At 50.4% G+C, this 18,181-nt stretch overlaps 1 protein-coding gene across 1 annotated transcript in view; it reads left to right on the top strand.

Annotated features, from left to right (window-relative positions):
• LOC102375671 (ubiquitin carboxyl-terminal hydrolase 43) overlaps positions 1-18,181 on the top strand; it is a gene marked incomplete at its 5' end in the record, with an annotated part of 134,091 nt that overhangs the window by 107,287 nt on the left and 8,623 nt on the right. The window contains 3 exons of the mRNA XM_014527269.2: positions 8,865-8,968; positions 14,595-14,672; positions 17,451-17,580. Of these exons, the coding sequence (XP_014382755.2) occupies positions 8,865-8,968; positions 14,595-14,672; positions 17,451-17,580 (312 nt within the window). The remainder of the gene's footprint in view (positions 1-8,864; positions 8,969-14,594; positions 14,673-17,450; positions 17,581-18,181) is intronic.

Genomic DNA, 18,181 nt, shown 5'->3' with positions numbered 1-18,181 from the left:
AAGAGTTGAAGTAGATCAGCACTGTTTTCTCTGCCAGACTGAGCCATCTTTGAACCATGTTAGGTATGGGCACAGCGTAGTCAGATCCTGCCGCAGCATAACTTTTCAGAGAGGAGACTGCACTTCTGTCTAGGTCCAGCAGGCCAGAGAGTGTTACGGGCATGCCCCACTCTCTCTAACCATCATCTGCCCCTTGGCAAGACAAATGAGAGGGATATCCCAGATCTGACAGCCAGATAGGAGCACTGGGATCATCTCCCTGACCTCTATGTAATCTCATCCAATGGTGTCTGCAGCTGTCCCAGTAAATGGTGGTTCTGGCAAGTTCTTCTAAATGCACATTTCTCATGCCAGGCTCTAAATACACATCCAGGCGTGACCGGGCCTAAAGCTTTCTGCAGGGTCAGTCTGCTGGCACTTATTTGAGCCAAGCTCCCAGGACTATTTTAATTTGTCATTTAAAAATGAAAATCAAAGACCCAGGGAGAAGAGAGGGTGTCCTGGAGGGAACAGTGTGGCTCTGCCCTGTCCGTCCCCATCCATGGAGTCGGTGTTCCACACCAGCGCCCGTGCTATGCAATAAGCACTTCCCTGTTGAGCAGGATTATGTTGGAGGAGACTTGACCTTCCTCTCTGCAATCATAAAAGCTTCATTCCTCTCACCTGGTGTACAGGAAACGTGGGATGAGATTTATGTCCATATATCAGCCTGGTGCCTGCCCATGTAGCAGCAGGTAGCCTGAATGTCTTTGAGATCTGCTCACAAGCCTGCTGCTGCCCTCAAAAAAAACTTCTTGGTTGTGGTGCAGCCCTCCTTCCCGCAGAACCCAGAAGGGCAGAGGCAGCCACAGAAAGGAAGGGTAATTTGGGAGGAGATAGCTTGGCTTCCTCCAAAAGCTCCTGCATGGCAGGAGATTGATGAAGAGAAATGATTTAGGCCCCAAATGCGGAAGCTCAGTATTCACAGAACAAGTTATAAAGCCCCATGAGATGTAGGCCACCAGGGAGATGATGAAGGACAACCTCCATCCCACTGCACTCTCCCTGGTTTTGAACACGTCCTTCTTTCTCCATGTGCCTCTCCTCTCTGTTCCCTCTCATTGTGTCCCTCTCCTAAGTCATTGAATTACTCTGAGCAGGCACTCGCCAGAGATTTAAAAAGGTCTAGTAACCAAGATGTCATCCCCCAGCCCCTGCTGCTTCCCAGATAGAAATTAGAGATAATGACAGTGAGTGGCAGGAAGGGCTTGTTGCTGATGAACTTTCAGTTGGAGCAGAGCTGACAGCGTTCCAGCTTTCCAGGGCTGGAACCGCCTGGTGCCTGCTGCTGGGATTTTGCAGCTGAGCCCCCAGTTCTCAGACAGATGGTGTGGAAGTGTGTGCATGTGTCCAGGCAGAGGGGGTTGGCAGCAAGGCTGTGGGAATGGGAGAAGGGAGGAAGCAGGAGCCATCTCCCTGCATGCTTGGATGACCTTCTGGTGGGAACTTATTAAAGGCCCCTTCCAAATTATGTGAAATAAAGAGTAGGCTCCACTGGCTGGTTGAAAGCAAAGTGACAGCTGAGTCCTCTCATTAACAGCCTCTTCATCAGCTGCTGGAAAGAATTTATACCTGCTGCTCAGAAAGGACAAAGAGCGGGGCCAAGTACAGTAACTTAGGTGTCATGACAACAGGGATGGAGTGCCTCAGTGGTCTAGAGCAGTTTTTGGAGAATGGACTGGGCTGGGATGCATGCTCTTGTTTCTCTTTGCACACCCAAATGGCAGTGCTCCAGCATTTTAACTGCCACTTGGGGCACTTAAGGCATCACAGTTTGTGTTTCTACTCCATGTGCAGTGTGCAGGCATGGTACTGAACCATAGGCTGCACACCAACCGGAAAGGTACACGGCTCTTGTGTGCTCATTGTTGATGCAAGTCCCAAAATTCTGCCTGGCAAAAGCTAGGAGGAAGAAAGTATTTAATGTGTTTTAATTCAGAGAGCTGAGTGGTTTGGGCACTTGCCCAGGAGACCCAGGTGTTAGGCCACCCTCACCCACCAAGGGTATGAGCCTACATCTCTCCGTCTTCTCAGTATAGTGGAAAGTTGTAGGCATAAAAGATGGTGCAAGGCCTTGAAAACATGAAGAAAATATTTGAGCATGACATGAGATGATCAGATGTTGTGCTTTCTATGTCACATCGTCAGGATCCCTTACTTCTTCCAGGCAATTCATCCTTTGCTCTGCAACAAACAGGTACAAACCTTCAGAAAGAGCACAATCCTCCCCCTTTCCCCGCCTAACAGGCACAGCTACACTAGCACATCAGGCTCAGAACAGCTTCCCTTCTCAGTCATTTGGAGCCTTCAGGGCTACACCAGCGTTTTCAAGCACAGGGCTTGGCCTACGTGGGCTGTGTCCTCTTGGCTTCCTGAACATGCTCTTCTGCACTGTTGTTTAGCCACATCATTATTTAGATTCTGGTGAATCTGGTTCTACAGGGATCCTGAAATTTGCATGTGGATCCCCTAAGTTGTCCTGTTTGGTTCCTATGAAGGGCACAATACATTCTTGTTTTCTTTGAACATGTGTCCCCTGTCCTGGTATTGTGCAATGGGATTGGGAAAGGAAAGAGATTCCTTTGGTGAGAATAGATGCAAAGAGTCCTGAGATCTGGGCTCCCTTCCTGAATCTGTTGTTGACTTTCTTTAAGATCTTGGCATGGTAGTAACTAGAGGTCAGCTAAGCAAAGCTTTAATGAAGTTTCATCAGCAGGCTGAGCTTCCTACAGCAAAGCCCTTCCTGTGTGGTGGGGTTTGAAGTCCTGCTTGAAGAAGAAGTGCCATCAGGAAGTCCTGGGCTAGGAAGAAGCTCAGTCGGGGGAATGGCTAGCTGCTGAGAAAGGAGGAGTCAAACCTAAGGAGTGCCTGTGGGTCACTGTTCTGCAAGAAGAGCAAGATTTTGGAGGGCTGTCCCAGAGGGGCAAGAGACTCCAGCCCTTGGTTTGTATTGATATTTATTTGTTGGGGTGCTTTTGGAGTGGGAGAAGATCTGGGCCTCATGCCTGTGAAAGAAAAAGAGAAAGATCTGGCCAGGCAGGGTGGTCAGACAGTGCTGTGCAGGACAGCAGTTGCTGGGACTCTGCTTGCCGTAATGGAGTTTGGGGAAGGGTGATACTGAGATGGCCAAGGACCAGCCATGGCCTGGGTGGAGGGCTGAGTCACAGAAAGGATCACAGCCTGCCAGGTAGGACCTCCAGTCAGTCGTGAGTGCTGGATGCGGGCATGTACCTGAGATGCCCCATGGGCTGCGTTGGATGGTGTGATGCTTTTGCACCCCAGCAGGAACTCCTCATTCTGACTCAGGAATTCAGATGTTTCAAATTTCACTCATATTCTTTTTGCAGTGTTGGTATCCAGGGGTCCCAGCCAGCATTGGCCCCACTGCGCTAGCTGCCATACAAAGCCCTGGAGAATTTATAACACTCAGCCTCATGGGATGCTGGTCAGTGGCCCCTAGAGACTGAGAGATGGCTGGAAAGACACCTTTCACTAGCTTTGATCCTGGCTCACACCAGGAAAAGGGAATGGGCTTCCCTGAAACTGGCAGAGGAAGCAGTGGATGGCGCTGAGGCAAGGAGCGTCTGTTCACAAGGGGTAGCAAAGTCCAAGAGCTTAGTCTGAGCACTGAGTTACTAGCTCATAGCCTTTGCAAAAAAATTCAAGAAGGAGCTGTTCTCTCTCACTTTGCATTGCCTTTTGTAGCTTGGGTAGAGCCACGCTGTATGTATGCATGGTTACAGCTCTTACGGCATCCCACATCTTCCCCTGAGGCATTCTGCTTCCCTTCTTCTAATTCCCTTTCTCCTGCCCCAAGCCTTTCCTACTCAACTTTTCTGAGCTTTTGGCACACTTGGTGGATGCTGTGCCGCCTTCATCATCTGTGGGAAGATTTAGCAAGTCACCTTGTCAATAGCTAAGCGGTTTCAGCTTGTGATCTTTTTTGTCTAACCAGGTCCGGGCTTCTTCCATCCCTTCTTCCTTCAGGGACAAATTCATTCATGCAAATGCATGAAAGTAAAGCCCCAGTTATTTTCCCAGTTTCCCAGCAGAGCTTTCTTCATCACTTCATTTCTGTGCATACCATTTTCACTTTGTTTAAAGTGAAGATATTTATCTACTTTCCAGAGGAGTACTCGGCTCAGTGAAGCCCTATGAAAACTTTGAGTTTTCATAGGAATAGGAATACTACTTTCATAGGAATACTGAGAATAACTTAAAGGGGATGTCTCTTAATTTGTTGTGACACTGTGAAACTTGATTGCTGCTTCTCTCTCCCATATTCGTCAGATTGGTACCCCATGCCCTGACTCCCTTCATCACACACTTGTGCAGTGACTGGCTAGACAAGGGATGCCTTTTTTTCTGAAGTAAGTGGGATTTACGAGGTGCAGTAGCTGCAATTTGCCTTTCTGCACAAGGTCCTGTGTGAACATCTGCTGTAGGCAAAAATGGGATCTGCAGTCAATCAGCACCTCTGCAAAGTAGGCCACTTATTTAGATACTTAAATATGCATTTATATATCTTTAACACCAGGGACCTAAGTTTGAAAATAGTGGACTCAGTGACTTGCCTGAAGTTTCACTGAAATAGAGCTGTGCTCTGCTAATGCCAGGCCCCATATATTTACTGTAAGGCCATCCTTCCACGCAGTAATGACCCTACACATATGCGCCATTTCTGTCTTGCTGGGACACTTCTGCAGGGCAGAGAGCTGCATCATAGGGAGAGATGATTGTTTCCAGTCCAGCACCCCATTAAATGGGGAATTTTCCTCTGTTTCGGTTCAGATGCAGAATGGTAAAGCAGGTAACGCACTTCACTTTTCTAGAGACTTGATGTTTGATCATTTTTTGCTGGTTGATTTCCTTTAATCTAACAGAAAATCCATTCAGACTGAAATGGTGGGGGGAATACAGCACAGTACATGTCCAAATGGGCCCGTCCCATGTGCAGTCTGTTTTGATTAGATGAAGCCCCAGACCTCTGTGTTTAGGACCCTGCTAAAAAAGCAGTGCAGCATTTCCTTCCAGCTCTTCAGAGATGTGTGAGTCTGGCCCTTTCAGGTGGTGATTTGGAGTTAATGCCCGCAGGCTGGATCAGATCTCTGTGCATGGCTGTGAATATGAATCTCATCCAGCCAGACACTCTTGCTGTTGCCATTAACTCCCATGTGCAGATAAGACTGTCAAGTATTCAGAGCAGCTCATGTTTGAGCCAACCATGGCACCATCATAATAATGCCAGGGGGCTATTTGGGAAGGCTGCCTGACAGCGAACTCTGAATTGATCTCACTTTGGTCATGCCTCCCTTTCCACCTGGCAGGGAGCCCTGCCCTCATACAACCCACTTTAGGAAGCAGCTAGACTTTCCTAAATGACTGTAAGCACCTTTGTCCCCTGTAGCAAATCCCCATAAAGAAGCCATGATGTCATGTGTGCAAACCTGTGCTGTCTCCGGATGTAAAACAGATTCAACATATATATTTCTGTAAGACCCCGTGCCTTCAGGAAATGCTAATAAAAGACAGAGCATCTGTAAGAGACTGTGGTGGTTTCGGGAGGAATTACTTTTTTTAAGGAATCTGTTCCTAATGCAAGGCTAAAGGGATTTACATGAGTGTAACTCCTGTAAAGATGGGTTATTCCCCTGGAGCTGTGGACCTGGCCCACAGAGTAAACCCAGTCATCTCAATGCAGTATGCTGTGCCAGTAGCGCCTCTGTAATATATCTGACCGGGAGCCCTCCCTGGAAAAGGTTCCTTTCCATTTGCTCTAAGCTCCTTTATGGTTTCTGTGCAGTACCTTGAAAGCTATTAAAAGGTCACGATGGCTTTCTGTGCTCCTCTTTGAAACCATCAGGGCTGCCGTGGTGTCTCAATGAGAGCTTGGCCCATTCCACTTAAAGAACGGCTTTTGACCCTCACACAAAGCTCAAGCTACTGGCACTATTTATATCACAGCAAATCTGGGCTGTGGGCAGAAGGAATTGTAGAGCTCTAGCGCACGTTCCCCGAGGGAGCGAGAAGGTTCTTGCTGTGGTACAGGAACACAAGTGCTTACATTGTGCTTGGCATTGTCAAGGCACATGACAAAGAGGGGGGACTTAACCCTCACTACCACAGCAAGAAAGACAAATAGTGTTACCCACAGATTGTTGGCCAGGACAGTGAGGCACCCTGAGCCACCTGTGCCTCACTTTCCTCATCTATAAGCAGGGGAATAAAAGCCCTCTACCACCCTGAGGGTTGGGGCTGGCAGATGAAGCTCAATTCAGCTCATTAATGCTTGTGAAGTGCTTTGCTCTCCTGGAAAGAAAGTGCTGTTTGAATTTTCTCTTTGCCTTTGGACCCCGCTAAAGCACCATGCTGACACAGGGAGCTGTGTGGCCGTGTGTCTCTCTCAGCCGTGTCTGGAGGAGTGTGAGATTACAATCTGAATATTGTCAGGATAACGGATTCATTTTGTGCCCTCTTCATTTCTCATTACAATCCCTGTCAAAAGAATGAGGGGCAGAATGTAGCAGATAATGAAAGCCAGGATGTATCGGCTAATAAAATGCCAAGATTGCTCATTCTAATGACAAAACATCATAACGGGGAGGGAGATGGCCCCAAATTAATCCACTTGTATGTCAATTGAGAAATTATAATAGGTGCTGGGAGGAACTGTTACAAAATACACAACTGTGCTCAGACTGCAACGGGACCCAGCATTGGGGGTGTAGCTAGGACTCCATCCATTGTCCCAAATCTGGGAGCATTTGGCTTCAGGCATCGGTTCTACCTGAGCTGGGACTACGATAGTATCCCAGTAGCACGCAGGGACCCAAAATGTGAACAGAGCCAGTATTGTGCTAGGGAAGCTGCAGAGAGGGCTGAGGAATATGAGCTGAGCTGCATGCAGGTGCTAGGGATGGAAGAGCTACTCTTGGAGGTTATCAGTGTGGGGCACGGGGAGGCCTGTGTAAAGGTCCAAGATGAGAGTCACAGGAGTTGCTGCAAGACAGGACCCAAATGTACTGTCAGAGTTCCCTGGGACTGGAATAACAGCAGCAGCCGCAGGAATGGAGGAGTTCTGGACTGAAATAGCAGGGCAGGCAGCAGGTCAACACAGAGAGGCAGCAGCAGATAGATGGGAGCAGTAGCATTACTAGGTCTGGGGTAAGAGGTTGGGGGGCAAAAAATAGCAGCTGCTCTACTGCTGACCCAGTCTGCTTTGTCCAAGGGGCAGAAATGTCCAGTTATGCCTCTGAATGGGAGAGGAATTCGCACAGCAGTTCTGTTTATCGACAGTTTTCTGGAGGAGTACAGTTCAGCTCCTGCACCTCTGCAATACAAAAAATAGCACAAATCGAAGTGCAGATTTGAAATCCTAAAATGAGTATCAGTTGTTTCGGTCATCTGGATTAATGCGGATAAAACGCATGAATTCCTGTCCGGGGTGAGCACATGTGTGTGTGCACATGCGCACACACAGAATCCTACTTCACCCGTGTGTAGTGTGGGTGGCCATCTAGTTCAGTTACCTGCTGTATTCGTACTGTCGGACCTTCCCAGGTGAGGAGCGTGGAGTCCCAGGGGAGGAGTGAGGCGCTGCGTTGAAAATGAGCAGCCCAGGTACCGCTCGATTCTTTACTATAGGTTGAATTTGCTGTGCAAGTAAAGGATGAGGACAGTTATTTTGGCCAAATGTAGCCCATGGGGTAATGATAAGGCCTTATGGTTAGTACTGATTTGTGAGCCTGGAGACTTCAAGTCCCAGCAGGAAATGCACCATCCTGATCCAAATGGCTTTGTTATGTCATTTCTTTCTGCTTCCCTGAATCTTTCCATCCTGCCATATCAGGCCAAGACTCTGTCTGTCGCTTCGGAGGTGTAACGGGGCAGTTCTAAACCCTGGACAGGGCCAGCACATGAGGCAGTGGCTGCCCTACTATTTTTGCTGCTGCCCCATTCACCCCTTCTTCCCCCTTAGCTACACTACTGCTTCACTTTCTCTAAAATGGCTCGTGTCACTTTGCTGACAAAGCTGTGCTTCTTCCCAGAAACAGCTGCATTTCTCCTGTGATGGAGAAATACCCACAACCTGTCAGATGCTTGGAGAGCCTTTAAGATGAAAGGTGCTGTATGAATAAAAGTAGCATTGGGGAGGCTGGTCAAAGGGCCCTGGGCGCTACTGAAACTAAAGAGACCATCTTGCAGCAGGCAAAAACTGGGACACTTCTAGATGTTGCACAGACCGGAGGAGCCGGTAGTCCACTCCTGGCTCTGATGAGTCTTGCTGTCTTAGTCAGGTGCTGTGCAGGCAGAGCTGACGCTGCTCCTGGTTCACAAAGTTCCCAAACTGAACCCAATATAGTGTGTTCATACAGCACCACGTACCACTGTGCTGCACCCTCTCAGCAGGTGCAACAGGACACTAATCTGGGATCGGTTTTTCAAATTTGAGACAAAAGTCCTCTTCAGGGAAGCTACAAAAGTTAGGATGGTCCTGGAAAAGGTGGCCACTTTAACTGAGACCAGCCAGGGGTGCTAGTGCTCGGTGAGACAAAAAAATCCTTGCCAACTCACCTTCTCCTGTGCCCTCTCCCTGCCCCCTTGGTCTCTTCCCTGGCAGGTTTCATTAGTAATACATGCTTGTCTTTTCTTCATTCTGGACATCACTCATCCCACTGCCCTGCTTGGCCCAGTCTCCCTATCCTCCCGGCCATGCTCTCCAGCCCCACTCGCGTCACGGCTCCCATTGTCCGTCTGTGCCAGGTGCAGACTAATCGGGGCAGCACCACCGTGGGAATCTCACCTTCTCGGCTTCTGTTTTGCAGAGCGCGGGAGTCTTGTTCCGGGTCCGGGTCGCCGGAGGCTCTGTGGCATGCAGCTACCTCTCCCCTCAGGACAGCAGGCCTCTCTACCACCCAGCTATCGACAGGTAAGATCCTGCCCAGCCCACAGCAGGCACTTGCAGTGGTTAACCAAGCGGGCAGGAAGGCTGTTGGTGATGCAGGCACCCTCGCTCTCCTCCCGTGTGGGCTCTGCTTCCTGCTGCCGGTTGCTGAGCTGCTCCCCTCATAAGGATCGTGTGATGGGGTGCACTGCTACTGCTGCCCCCGTGGGGAGGAAACCAGGGGGCTGAGGGGGCAAGGCTGGAGACCAGGGCTGGCTTTAGCTTTGTGTGAAAACATGCAGAATACCCTTGAGCTCCCTCCCCACCTACGTTCAGGCATTTCCTCCCAAATGAAGCAGCAGGGCCCCTTTGGTGGTGATGCTACTGCCCTGTGTTTCTTTGAGAGTGATCATGGCGTGCCTTCTTGTCAGACCGTGGCCCATCCAGTGCTTACAGCCTGGGAGACCAAGCCCCTTGCCGTGCTTCAGGGGTGCTGGACTTCACGCGCCGCTACCTTGCTTCCTCTTACTCTGAGCTGTAAATATTTATCCACTGTTGCTGGCTCTCTGCAGCTCTGTCAGGAGCCCAGTTGTTCTGCTGTTGACGTGGTTGCCATGGGCACCTTTTGTGGCTGGCTGCAGCTCATTAGCTCATCCAGCAAGCTGAGCATCCCTCCTAGCTGGCTGAGGTCTCAGGTGTGGGACCCTGCAGTGGAAGATTGCTCTCCTGGGAGCTGGAAATGACATGGGATTTGTTTTCCAGGCAGTGACTTGGCAGTTGTGGGTGGGATCCAGTGGTAGCCATTCCAGGGGACAGGGCTTGTAAGGAGACACAGTAGTAAATTAGGAGCCTATGACTGAAAGAGTGGAGCTGCAGTGCATGAGTGGTTAGTACACCGGGCCCAGGGGCAGGCCACTCTCCCTTGGTGACCTCAGCTTCCCTGATACTGCCCCATATTTGTGGTGCATGCTTAGGTACACAGATGAGCATGCCATGTTGATGATATGCTTTAGAGCCAGTGTTTGCAAGCTGCTTACACGTGCTCTGCTGAGTTGGGCCACTGGTCAGCTTTGCTGTTTCCAATCACTTTCTCTTCCCAGCTCCCAGGGGCTCAGCCCCTTGGTGGGTCAGATTGCCAAGTGCTCAGGACCTGCCAGGCTACTTCAAAGAGCTCAGCTCCCACTTAGCCATTGACACAAATGGCCAGATTTCCAGAAGTGCCCTGAGCGCTGAGCTGTGTCGAGAGTGTGGCCTAAAGTGTTCCTGGGTGAGCTGCTATGTACTGAGCCTGCCTCAGACCTGACTTTTTATTTCCCCAAGCCCTGCTTTTAATTCCACTGAAACCCAAACTCAGGGCAGTGTCCCTGTAGCAAACAGGGACACTTCCATCAGCCCCACTGTGCTACCCTACTTTCCAGCAACAGGAATCCCTCCTACAGGTATATTCTGTTCTGGTGAGCTGGTTTCTCCTATCTGCTTCCTCTCTGCAAGAAGCCTGGGGATGGAGGTAACCCTTAGATGGGAATCTCATGAAATCACTTGCCACCTGGAACTGCCTCGCTGCCTGAAGCGTGCACCAAATCAATTGAACAGCTCTTATTGATGTTCCCTACTAAAGTGTGGTGTTACTGTCCTACATCCAGCTGCTAATTAGACAGGGAGGATTTGCTGCTGCCTCTCGTATCTGTATCGCTCTGCCTGTAATATACTGTGCCGGGCATCACTGCCTTGGCAAGGGGAGGTCAGGTGGGTGGCAGGAGCAGCACTGCTCTGGGATTCTTCCCAGCTCCTTCACTCCAGCGTGGTTTCTCATTTCTTCTAGGCAATTACTTCCTTGTTCCAGGTGAATGCTTATGCTTGGCCTGGCGGGCGCGATGGCCAGCCAGGCTGCGTGGTCCCAGCACGGGTACCTTTTACAGCTTCTGCAGCAAGCGCAAAGTGAGAATGACACTGACAGCTGATTTCTTCCTCTAGTCAGTGTTGGGAAGAAGGCAGCTACAGTTTGCTAGGGCACAGAAGTTAGTGCTACTACTGGATTGGTTAAAGCCTCTGTGTAATGACATGTGGTCTTGTCATGTTAATACCCTCTTATACCCCAGTTGTGCATGCATACAGTGGTCCTTATTTTTTAATTCCCCCTGGCTGGTGCCTCCTGCTGTGGGCACAGTGAGCTCGTCATGCCAGTTCCCTCGCACCTGCACACTCGTGCTGTGTTCCCATACCGCCTGCTCCTGTGGCCCAGCAGGACATCCATGAAGGGCCCATAGATTATGAACATCTCTCTGCTCCTCGCTCAAATTCTATTCAGAGATAATGTTAGTTCAGATTACATCCCCTGTGAAGCAGGGAGCAGATTAGGCCCTGTCATCTAGCAGTAGCATTTGCTAATCACATGGTAGGTGGTTGTGGGACCGGAATGACACAGTTGCTAATATCCCAGCTGGCGGGTTTGTTGGCTTGCTGCAGGGAAGGTGGAGCCACGCTCCTCAGATCAAGGGAAAGGGAGAAGGGTGGGGGGAGCCACTGGGGGAAAGAGGCAAGAATCCAGATGATGCAAAGCCCATGGTTACTGCAAAGGCCCCAGCCCTAGCCGTGAAACAGCTTGTTGGTGCATTGCCACTTGCGGCTGGTCGCTGCTGTTGCATGTGACACTCGTGGCTGGTTCCAGAACCCACGTCTTGGTCGCTGCACAGGTGAATTGGGGGAGACGCACTCTGCCCCAAAGCAGAGGCAAAGGAAGGGGTGCTGGCTCTGTTTCACAGGAAAGGTGAAGTGACTTGGCAGAGTCCTGTAGGGAGTTTGTGGCATAGCCAGAAAATGGACCCTGACCTGAGGCAGGAGGCCAACTTTTCCCTCTGCATAGGTCACTCTACCCATGTGGCTTCCTTCTTTGGCTCCCTGAAGCCAGTTACACCCTCCAGGCCAGGGCTGAGGTTGACCTCTCCTGAATGGGGCCACGGAAGCTGCCAAACTCCCTGGACATTCACCGAGGCTGAGGCGTGATGGCAGCATGTGAACTGGTGGCGTCAGAGACTCTATGGCATAGTGGGAGGAGGTTTCCATCTCCCAAGGGATATCACAGATCAGAGCCTTGAATTGTGCCCCAGAATCTGCAGCAGGCAGTAAGTGCAAAGGCAGGCCCTGTGTCCTTTTCCCTATGGGCACAGACCACAGGCTGCACTTCCCTTTGCCATGTTGAATATCCAGCCACACACCAGAGATGAGCTCTCACCTGCCCTCCCAGGGGCGGCAGGGCCGATTTGGGTATTGGGGCTGACGGAGGGGGCTTGCAGCTAGCTCCCAGCATGGAAGGAGCCAGCAGGGGAGATGCACCTGCACCTTGTCTAGGAGGAGACTGTCACCTGCTGGACTTTCTGAGAATTACACCGCAGGTTCTCATTTCTAAATCTTATCTCTTGCAATCTGACCAAGTCCTCTGCCCCCACTCACTGCCTCCGTTTTGTGTTGCTACTGCAGAAGACTTCTCTGCATCTCCATCTCTTCTAAGGACGTGTGTAAGGCTGAGTCCCTTCCCTTGCTAAGTGCTAACAGAGACAAGGACCTTTGTGCTGTATCTTTTATTGGGCCAGTTGCATAAAATTGGGATAAAATTAGACAAGGTTTTGAACACAAGGCATTCTTCTTCAGGTCTGAGGGAAAAGAGGCATCAGATGATTAGAAATAGTTCTGCAGGGCTGTGAAATCGAAGGAGAGAGAAATCCCCAAGGGTAGCAGAGAAACAATTAACAGAAGAAAAGAAGCTTCATTACTGAGAGATCAAGACCTATCAAAAGAGAAGAGGATCATTATCCCCTGTAGTGTGAAGGAAGAGCATGGGGAATCAGGAAGATTATAGTATGCCATAAAGTCAGTGCCGCTGTTTACTTCCTGGTTCTTAGTATCCAGCCACCTTCCGAATTTTTGTTTGCAAGCTTCCATTTTAGAAGTGTTTTATAAATTCCCCTTGAGCACGGGGATAACGAGGTCAGAAAGGGAGTGGTGGTTCTGTGAAAAATGTGCTCCTCCGAGGGAATGTACAAAACGCCTTTTGTAGACGAGCCTACGGACATCACTTCATAAATCTAATGGATACAAAAAATCATGAACTAAATATAGACATTGGATTTATGGCACATTTTAACCATCTGCATTTTTCCAACTACACTGTTTCACCAATTCAACATTCCCCTTCTCCTTCCCCACCTACCTGTCTCACACCTATTGTCTCCCATGGCCTCTGATCCTCACTGCCACACATTTGCATTTTCAGACCTACATTTTGCATATTGGCTTCTATCTACAGCAGACTCTTCCTCTGCCTGAAGAAGGGGATTTGTGCCTGAAAACTAGCAAAGAACAATTTTTCCAACTATTTAGTTGGTCTAATAAAAGATATGCAGGGTTGTTGGTTGTAGCTGTGTTGGTCTAAGGACATAGGCAGACACGGTTCTTTGGGTAGATGTGATGTCTTTTGTTAGACCAGCTAAATAGTGGGAAAAAGTTCTTTGCAAGCTTTTGGGCACAAACACCCTTTTTCAGGCATTGGGAGACTATTTAGTTGGTCTAATAAAAGATATCACATCTACCTGAAGAACCTTGCCTGACTAAGAAAAGATATCACATTTACCCAAAGAACCGTGACTGCCTATGTGCTCCTACAGGCATTTGTATCTCTGTTCTTTAGTTTTTTTCTGTGAGAGTTCATTCTGGTACATAGTTGTTCTCTAGTTTCACCCACATAGTTACCATGAGAGCATTTGGTGCATTGGATCAGATATATCACATTTGGGATAGGCACGTGCATGCGACTGGCTCAAGTCCTACCCCAGGTCCATGAATTCTGATGGGTTCGTTGTGAGGGGGGAAGGAGGAGCTGATTGTTGGAACAGCAGAGATGTGTTGGCAGATTTTGCTTCTGTTGTTAAGGCAAGGCTGTATCGCATTTAATGTCTGTTGAACAGAGCGGGGTTTGCTTCTTATGGTGAATTGGGCAAGGCCAGGGGATTGTTTGAAGTGGTGAATCAGAATCCACATCTGGGATGGCACCCTACAAAACACCGTACACCAGGTCCACGAAGCCAGCAATCATCCCAAGCCCCTTAGTTCCATAGTGGTAGGCCAGCATAGGTCACAGGGAAGTGGGAGGCATGGCTGTTGGATATCCCTTGTTGCTCTGGAGCTGAAGAAACTGCAGGGCCCGACTCAGTGGTGAAAGGCAGCTCCCTGGACTGCCCCCCCACAAGGGATCTGCTAGCAGGTCCTTGCACTGTACTGCAGGACCTGGTGCTGGGCCAGCAGGAAAGGGATAAATCAGAGAACCTGGGGCCAGCAGCGAATGGGCTGCCTGCAGGTAGCAGCCTCAGTTTCCCTGCCACATGACCCCACCAGCACCAAGTGAAGGAGAGGGAGGTGAGTGTGGGGGTTGCACTCACCAGAGTGGTCAGGGCCTTCAGGCCTTCACCTCTACTTCCCTCTGACATATTAAGGGGCCTATTTCTAAGGGTTTCCTGGTCTCTACGGAGGGCTCAGCTGGCAATGACTGTAACCCCTTGAATTCTTGTGCTTTCCTTTCAGACCAGGCTAGAGGTGCTGGTCTCCTATGTCAGGGGCCAGAAACCCTGAACAAAATATCTCTATCACATGTGCTAACTGGCTGTCCTTGTCCTAGCAGAGCATTGCAGTTCAGCGGCCCCGGCGGCCCTCCCCATGTGAAGCTGGTGGTGGAGTGGGATGTGAACACCAAAGAAAGGTAAGTGCCCAGCATCCTGCTGCCTGCCTCCAACAGAGCATGGGGTCAGGTGAGGCAGAGCCTCCACTTCGGGCTCACCCAGGCATGTGCAGGGGTCTGAGTGGCAGCATTGCCTCATCCGAAGGTAGACCAGCCGCTCCCCCTCACATCAGTGCTTTGACTCCACAGTCCCCTTGGAACAGCAGAGGTCTCCTGCGAGCACACCCCACCCAGGGGCCTGCTCTCTCTGCCAGCCAGGGCCAGCTCACTGGCCTCTGGGCTGCTTTGACTTTGCTATTGCTAACTAAGAGGTGGGCCAAACCCGGATCGCGTCTCTCTGGGAAACCTCCCACTGATGCCAAGGAAGGGGAAAAACCTGGGACAGTTAGGATCTGTCCCAGTGGGAATTCTGCCTGAGGGAAAACATCCAGTTTAGGCAGAACTAGTAAGGTTTGTGGCCTGGACCAGGGGCCCCCCTTCTCCATCCTGCTCCTGACACTGGGTGGCTCCATGACTTTGTGTTTCTGCTCCCTTGGATGGAGGGTCATCCTCAGGCCCGTGTGGCATCTCTGCACCCAGCTGGGAGCCAGAGAGACTGACAGCCACTGACTGTCCTTCAGCTGCACTGGCATCCAGGAGCTAAAGCAATTACTTCTGCACCAGTCATTGGGCCTAGTACATTAATGATGTGGACGTTGAAGTCAGAAGCGGACTGGCCAAGTTCACCGATGACGCCAAACTTTGGGGTAAAGCATCCACACCTGAGGACAGGAGGGTGATCCAGGCTGACCTGGACAGGCTCAGAAAATAGGTGGACGAGAACCTGATGATGTTTAACACCAAAAAATGCAAGGTTCTCCACCTTGGGAGGAAAAACTTGCAGCATCCTTATAGGCTCGGCAGTGATACGCTGGCTAGCACTATAGAAGAAAGAGACTTGGGGGTCATCATTGACCACAAAATGAGCATGAGCTTTCAATGCAATGCTGCAGCTAATAAAGCGAGCAAAACACTGGTTTGCATCTGTAGATGCTTCTCAAGCAAATCCCAGGATGTCATTCTCCCCTTGTACTCGGCCTTGGTGAGGCCACAGCTGGAGTACTGCGTCCAGTTTTGGGCTCCACAATTCAAAAAGGATGTGGAGAAGCTTGAGAGAGTCCAGAGAAGAGCCATGCACACGATCAGAGGTCAGGGAAGCAGACCTTACGATAACAGATTAAGAGCTATGGGGCTCTTTAGCCTGGAAAAGCGCAGGCTCAGAGGTGATCTGATGGCCACCTATAAGTTTATCAGGGGTGACCACCAGGATCTGGGGGAACGTTTGTTCACCAGAGCGCCCCAAGGGATAACGAGGTCGAACAGTTATAAACTACTGCAAGACCATTTCAGGCTGGACACAAGGAAGAATTTCTTTACTGTCCAAGCCCCCAAGGTCTGGAATAGCCTGCCACCAGAGGTGGTTCAAGCACCTACATTGAACACCTTCAAGAGAAAATTGGATGCTTATCTTGCTGGGATCCTGTGACCCCAGCTGACTTCCTGCCCCTGAGGTCCCTTCCAGCCCTAATGTCTATGAAATTTATGAAAGTCATCACAGCAGGCAGTCGTCCCAGAATAGTGCCTACAGCTGGAGGTAATTCACACACCCGGCCTTGATTTGGACAAGCTACTTGGCGGCAGGAATACTCCCTGTGCAGTTACTGAAACCCGCAGGCATGGCCACTCAGTAAGGAGGCATGTCAGTCAGGTCCCCTCCAGGGAAATGGAGTCCATAGCTCCAAACTACTTCCACTATGGCAGCCTCCAAAGAGGCCAGCAGCTGAATTAAGGAATTTTAAGTTAGTAGGGTCACACTGCTCCTTGGTTCGCCTGGTGGACAGTAGGGGTACCCAAAGGAGCAGTTGCACAACCCCATTCCTCAGTATTAAGTTGAATGTAAAAAACCCAACCTAGGCTTATTTGGAAGCTGAATTACTGCTCTTCCTGTTGGTTTTAGCTGGGAGCAAAGGATGAATCTAATTGCAGCAGCAGGAGAACTGCTGCCTAAGTGATTTTTAACAACACTATTATTAAATACAAACAAAGGGAAAGTGTCCTGTAGTGTGTGACAGATTGGTGAGCTCTGAGCTCCACATCAGTGGCTGGCTGCCAGCAATGGGACAAGCTTGTGCTTTGGGAGACCAGGACAGCGGTGGAGCAGTCAGAAGTTTACTTGGAATAGAGGGAGACTTGATCATCAGTTCGCAACTTCCAGGCAGCTGCCTTCTTCCAGGACCACCCCAGGACACCGGTCAGCCGAGGGCTGCCTGTGGGTCTTCTCCATCCGTAATAGTTGGAGTTAGTGTTTCAAGAGTGACTAGTGATTTGGGGGCACCCAACCTGGGACACCCAGAACAGTTTGATTTCTACAGGGAAACCCCAGCATTTTCTCAAAATCTCATCCCTTTAAGGGATCTCAGTCTGGCCCCTCAGAATCACCGCTGAACACTTTGGCCTGGGCACCTAACCGTAGTCACCTGCATTGGACAGTGTGGGCCACAGCTTCATCAAAAGGGTCCCTCAGCAAGGCAGGCAGGTTTGCTCTACTTCATGCAGTATTTGTTCAACTGGGCAAACTCCTTGCCCCAGGGTACAGAGACAGATGCCACAGAATGGCCTGGGAAAGACCTGGGTAATTTCCTGACTCTATCATCCACACAGCCTTAAGCACTGAGGCAAAGGCAGGGCTAAGAACCACGGATAGTCTTAGCAGGCCCTGCTGCAGGGAGCCTGGCTGTGACCCCCTCTTTCCCATTGCAGACTGTTTGGCAGTATCCAGGAGGAGGTGGTCCAGGATGCTGAGAGTGTACGGATGCAGCAGCAGGTCCACCAGCAGCAACACAGCTGCACCCTGGATGAGTGCTTCCAGCTCTATACCAAGGAGGAGCAGGTATGTGTGTGTGTTCAGGGCCAGCGGGGTCAACTCTGCACTCTGGGCCTTGAGTCATCCCACGCTCTGGGCTGCCTGGGGCACATTATGTTGGGCAGGTAGAGATGGACAACAGCCTGAGCATGGTGTGCCAGAACCCAGCTCTGGGCCTTGTCACCAGGCTCATAAGGGGAGACATTTATTGGGCTGCCCAGGGCTTCCTTGTGCTTTGGTCTTCATGCCTGTGACTGCAGTGAGGCCATGCTGAGAGCTCAGGGAGAATAGATAGCCAGACAGAAAGTCCCAGTTTGTGGTTTTAGGTGTCCATCCCAAGCTGGAAGAGGTGGGATGAAGGGAAGGGAGACCTTTCCTAGCCCCCATCTAAGAGAAAAAGTTTTCTCCTCTTATTAACTACAGCAGACAGACATACTGGGGCTCTGCTTCCTCCCCCCCCAGTCCCAGGCTGCAGGCCCATAGCAGAGAATCGGGCTGAAGGCAGAGGAATATTGCAGGGCACTGTTCATGGGAGGGGAGGGAGGAGAGCAGGAGGGGCAGGACAGTGTGCCCAGGATATGTGCTGATTCTACACTTTGCCATGCACTGTGGAGCCCAGCTGGCAGTG

This window comes from Alligator sinensis, unplaced genomic scaffold, assembly GCF_000455745.1.
Source record: "Alligator sinensis unplaced genomic scaffold, ASM45574v1 scaffold1878_1, whole genome shotgun sequence".
Classification (NCBI taxonomy): domain Eukaryota; kingdom Metazoa; phylum Chordata; order Crocodylia; family Alligatoridae; genus Alligator; species Alligator sinensis.
Note: the sequence above shows the minus strand (reverse complement) of the source record. Positions and strands in the feature narration are given on the sequence as shown.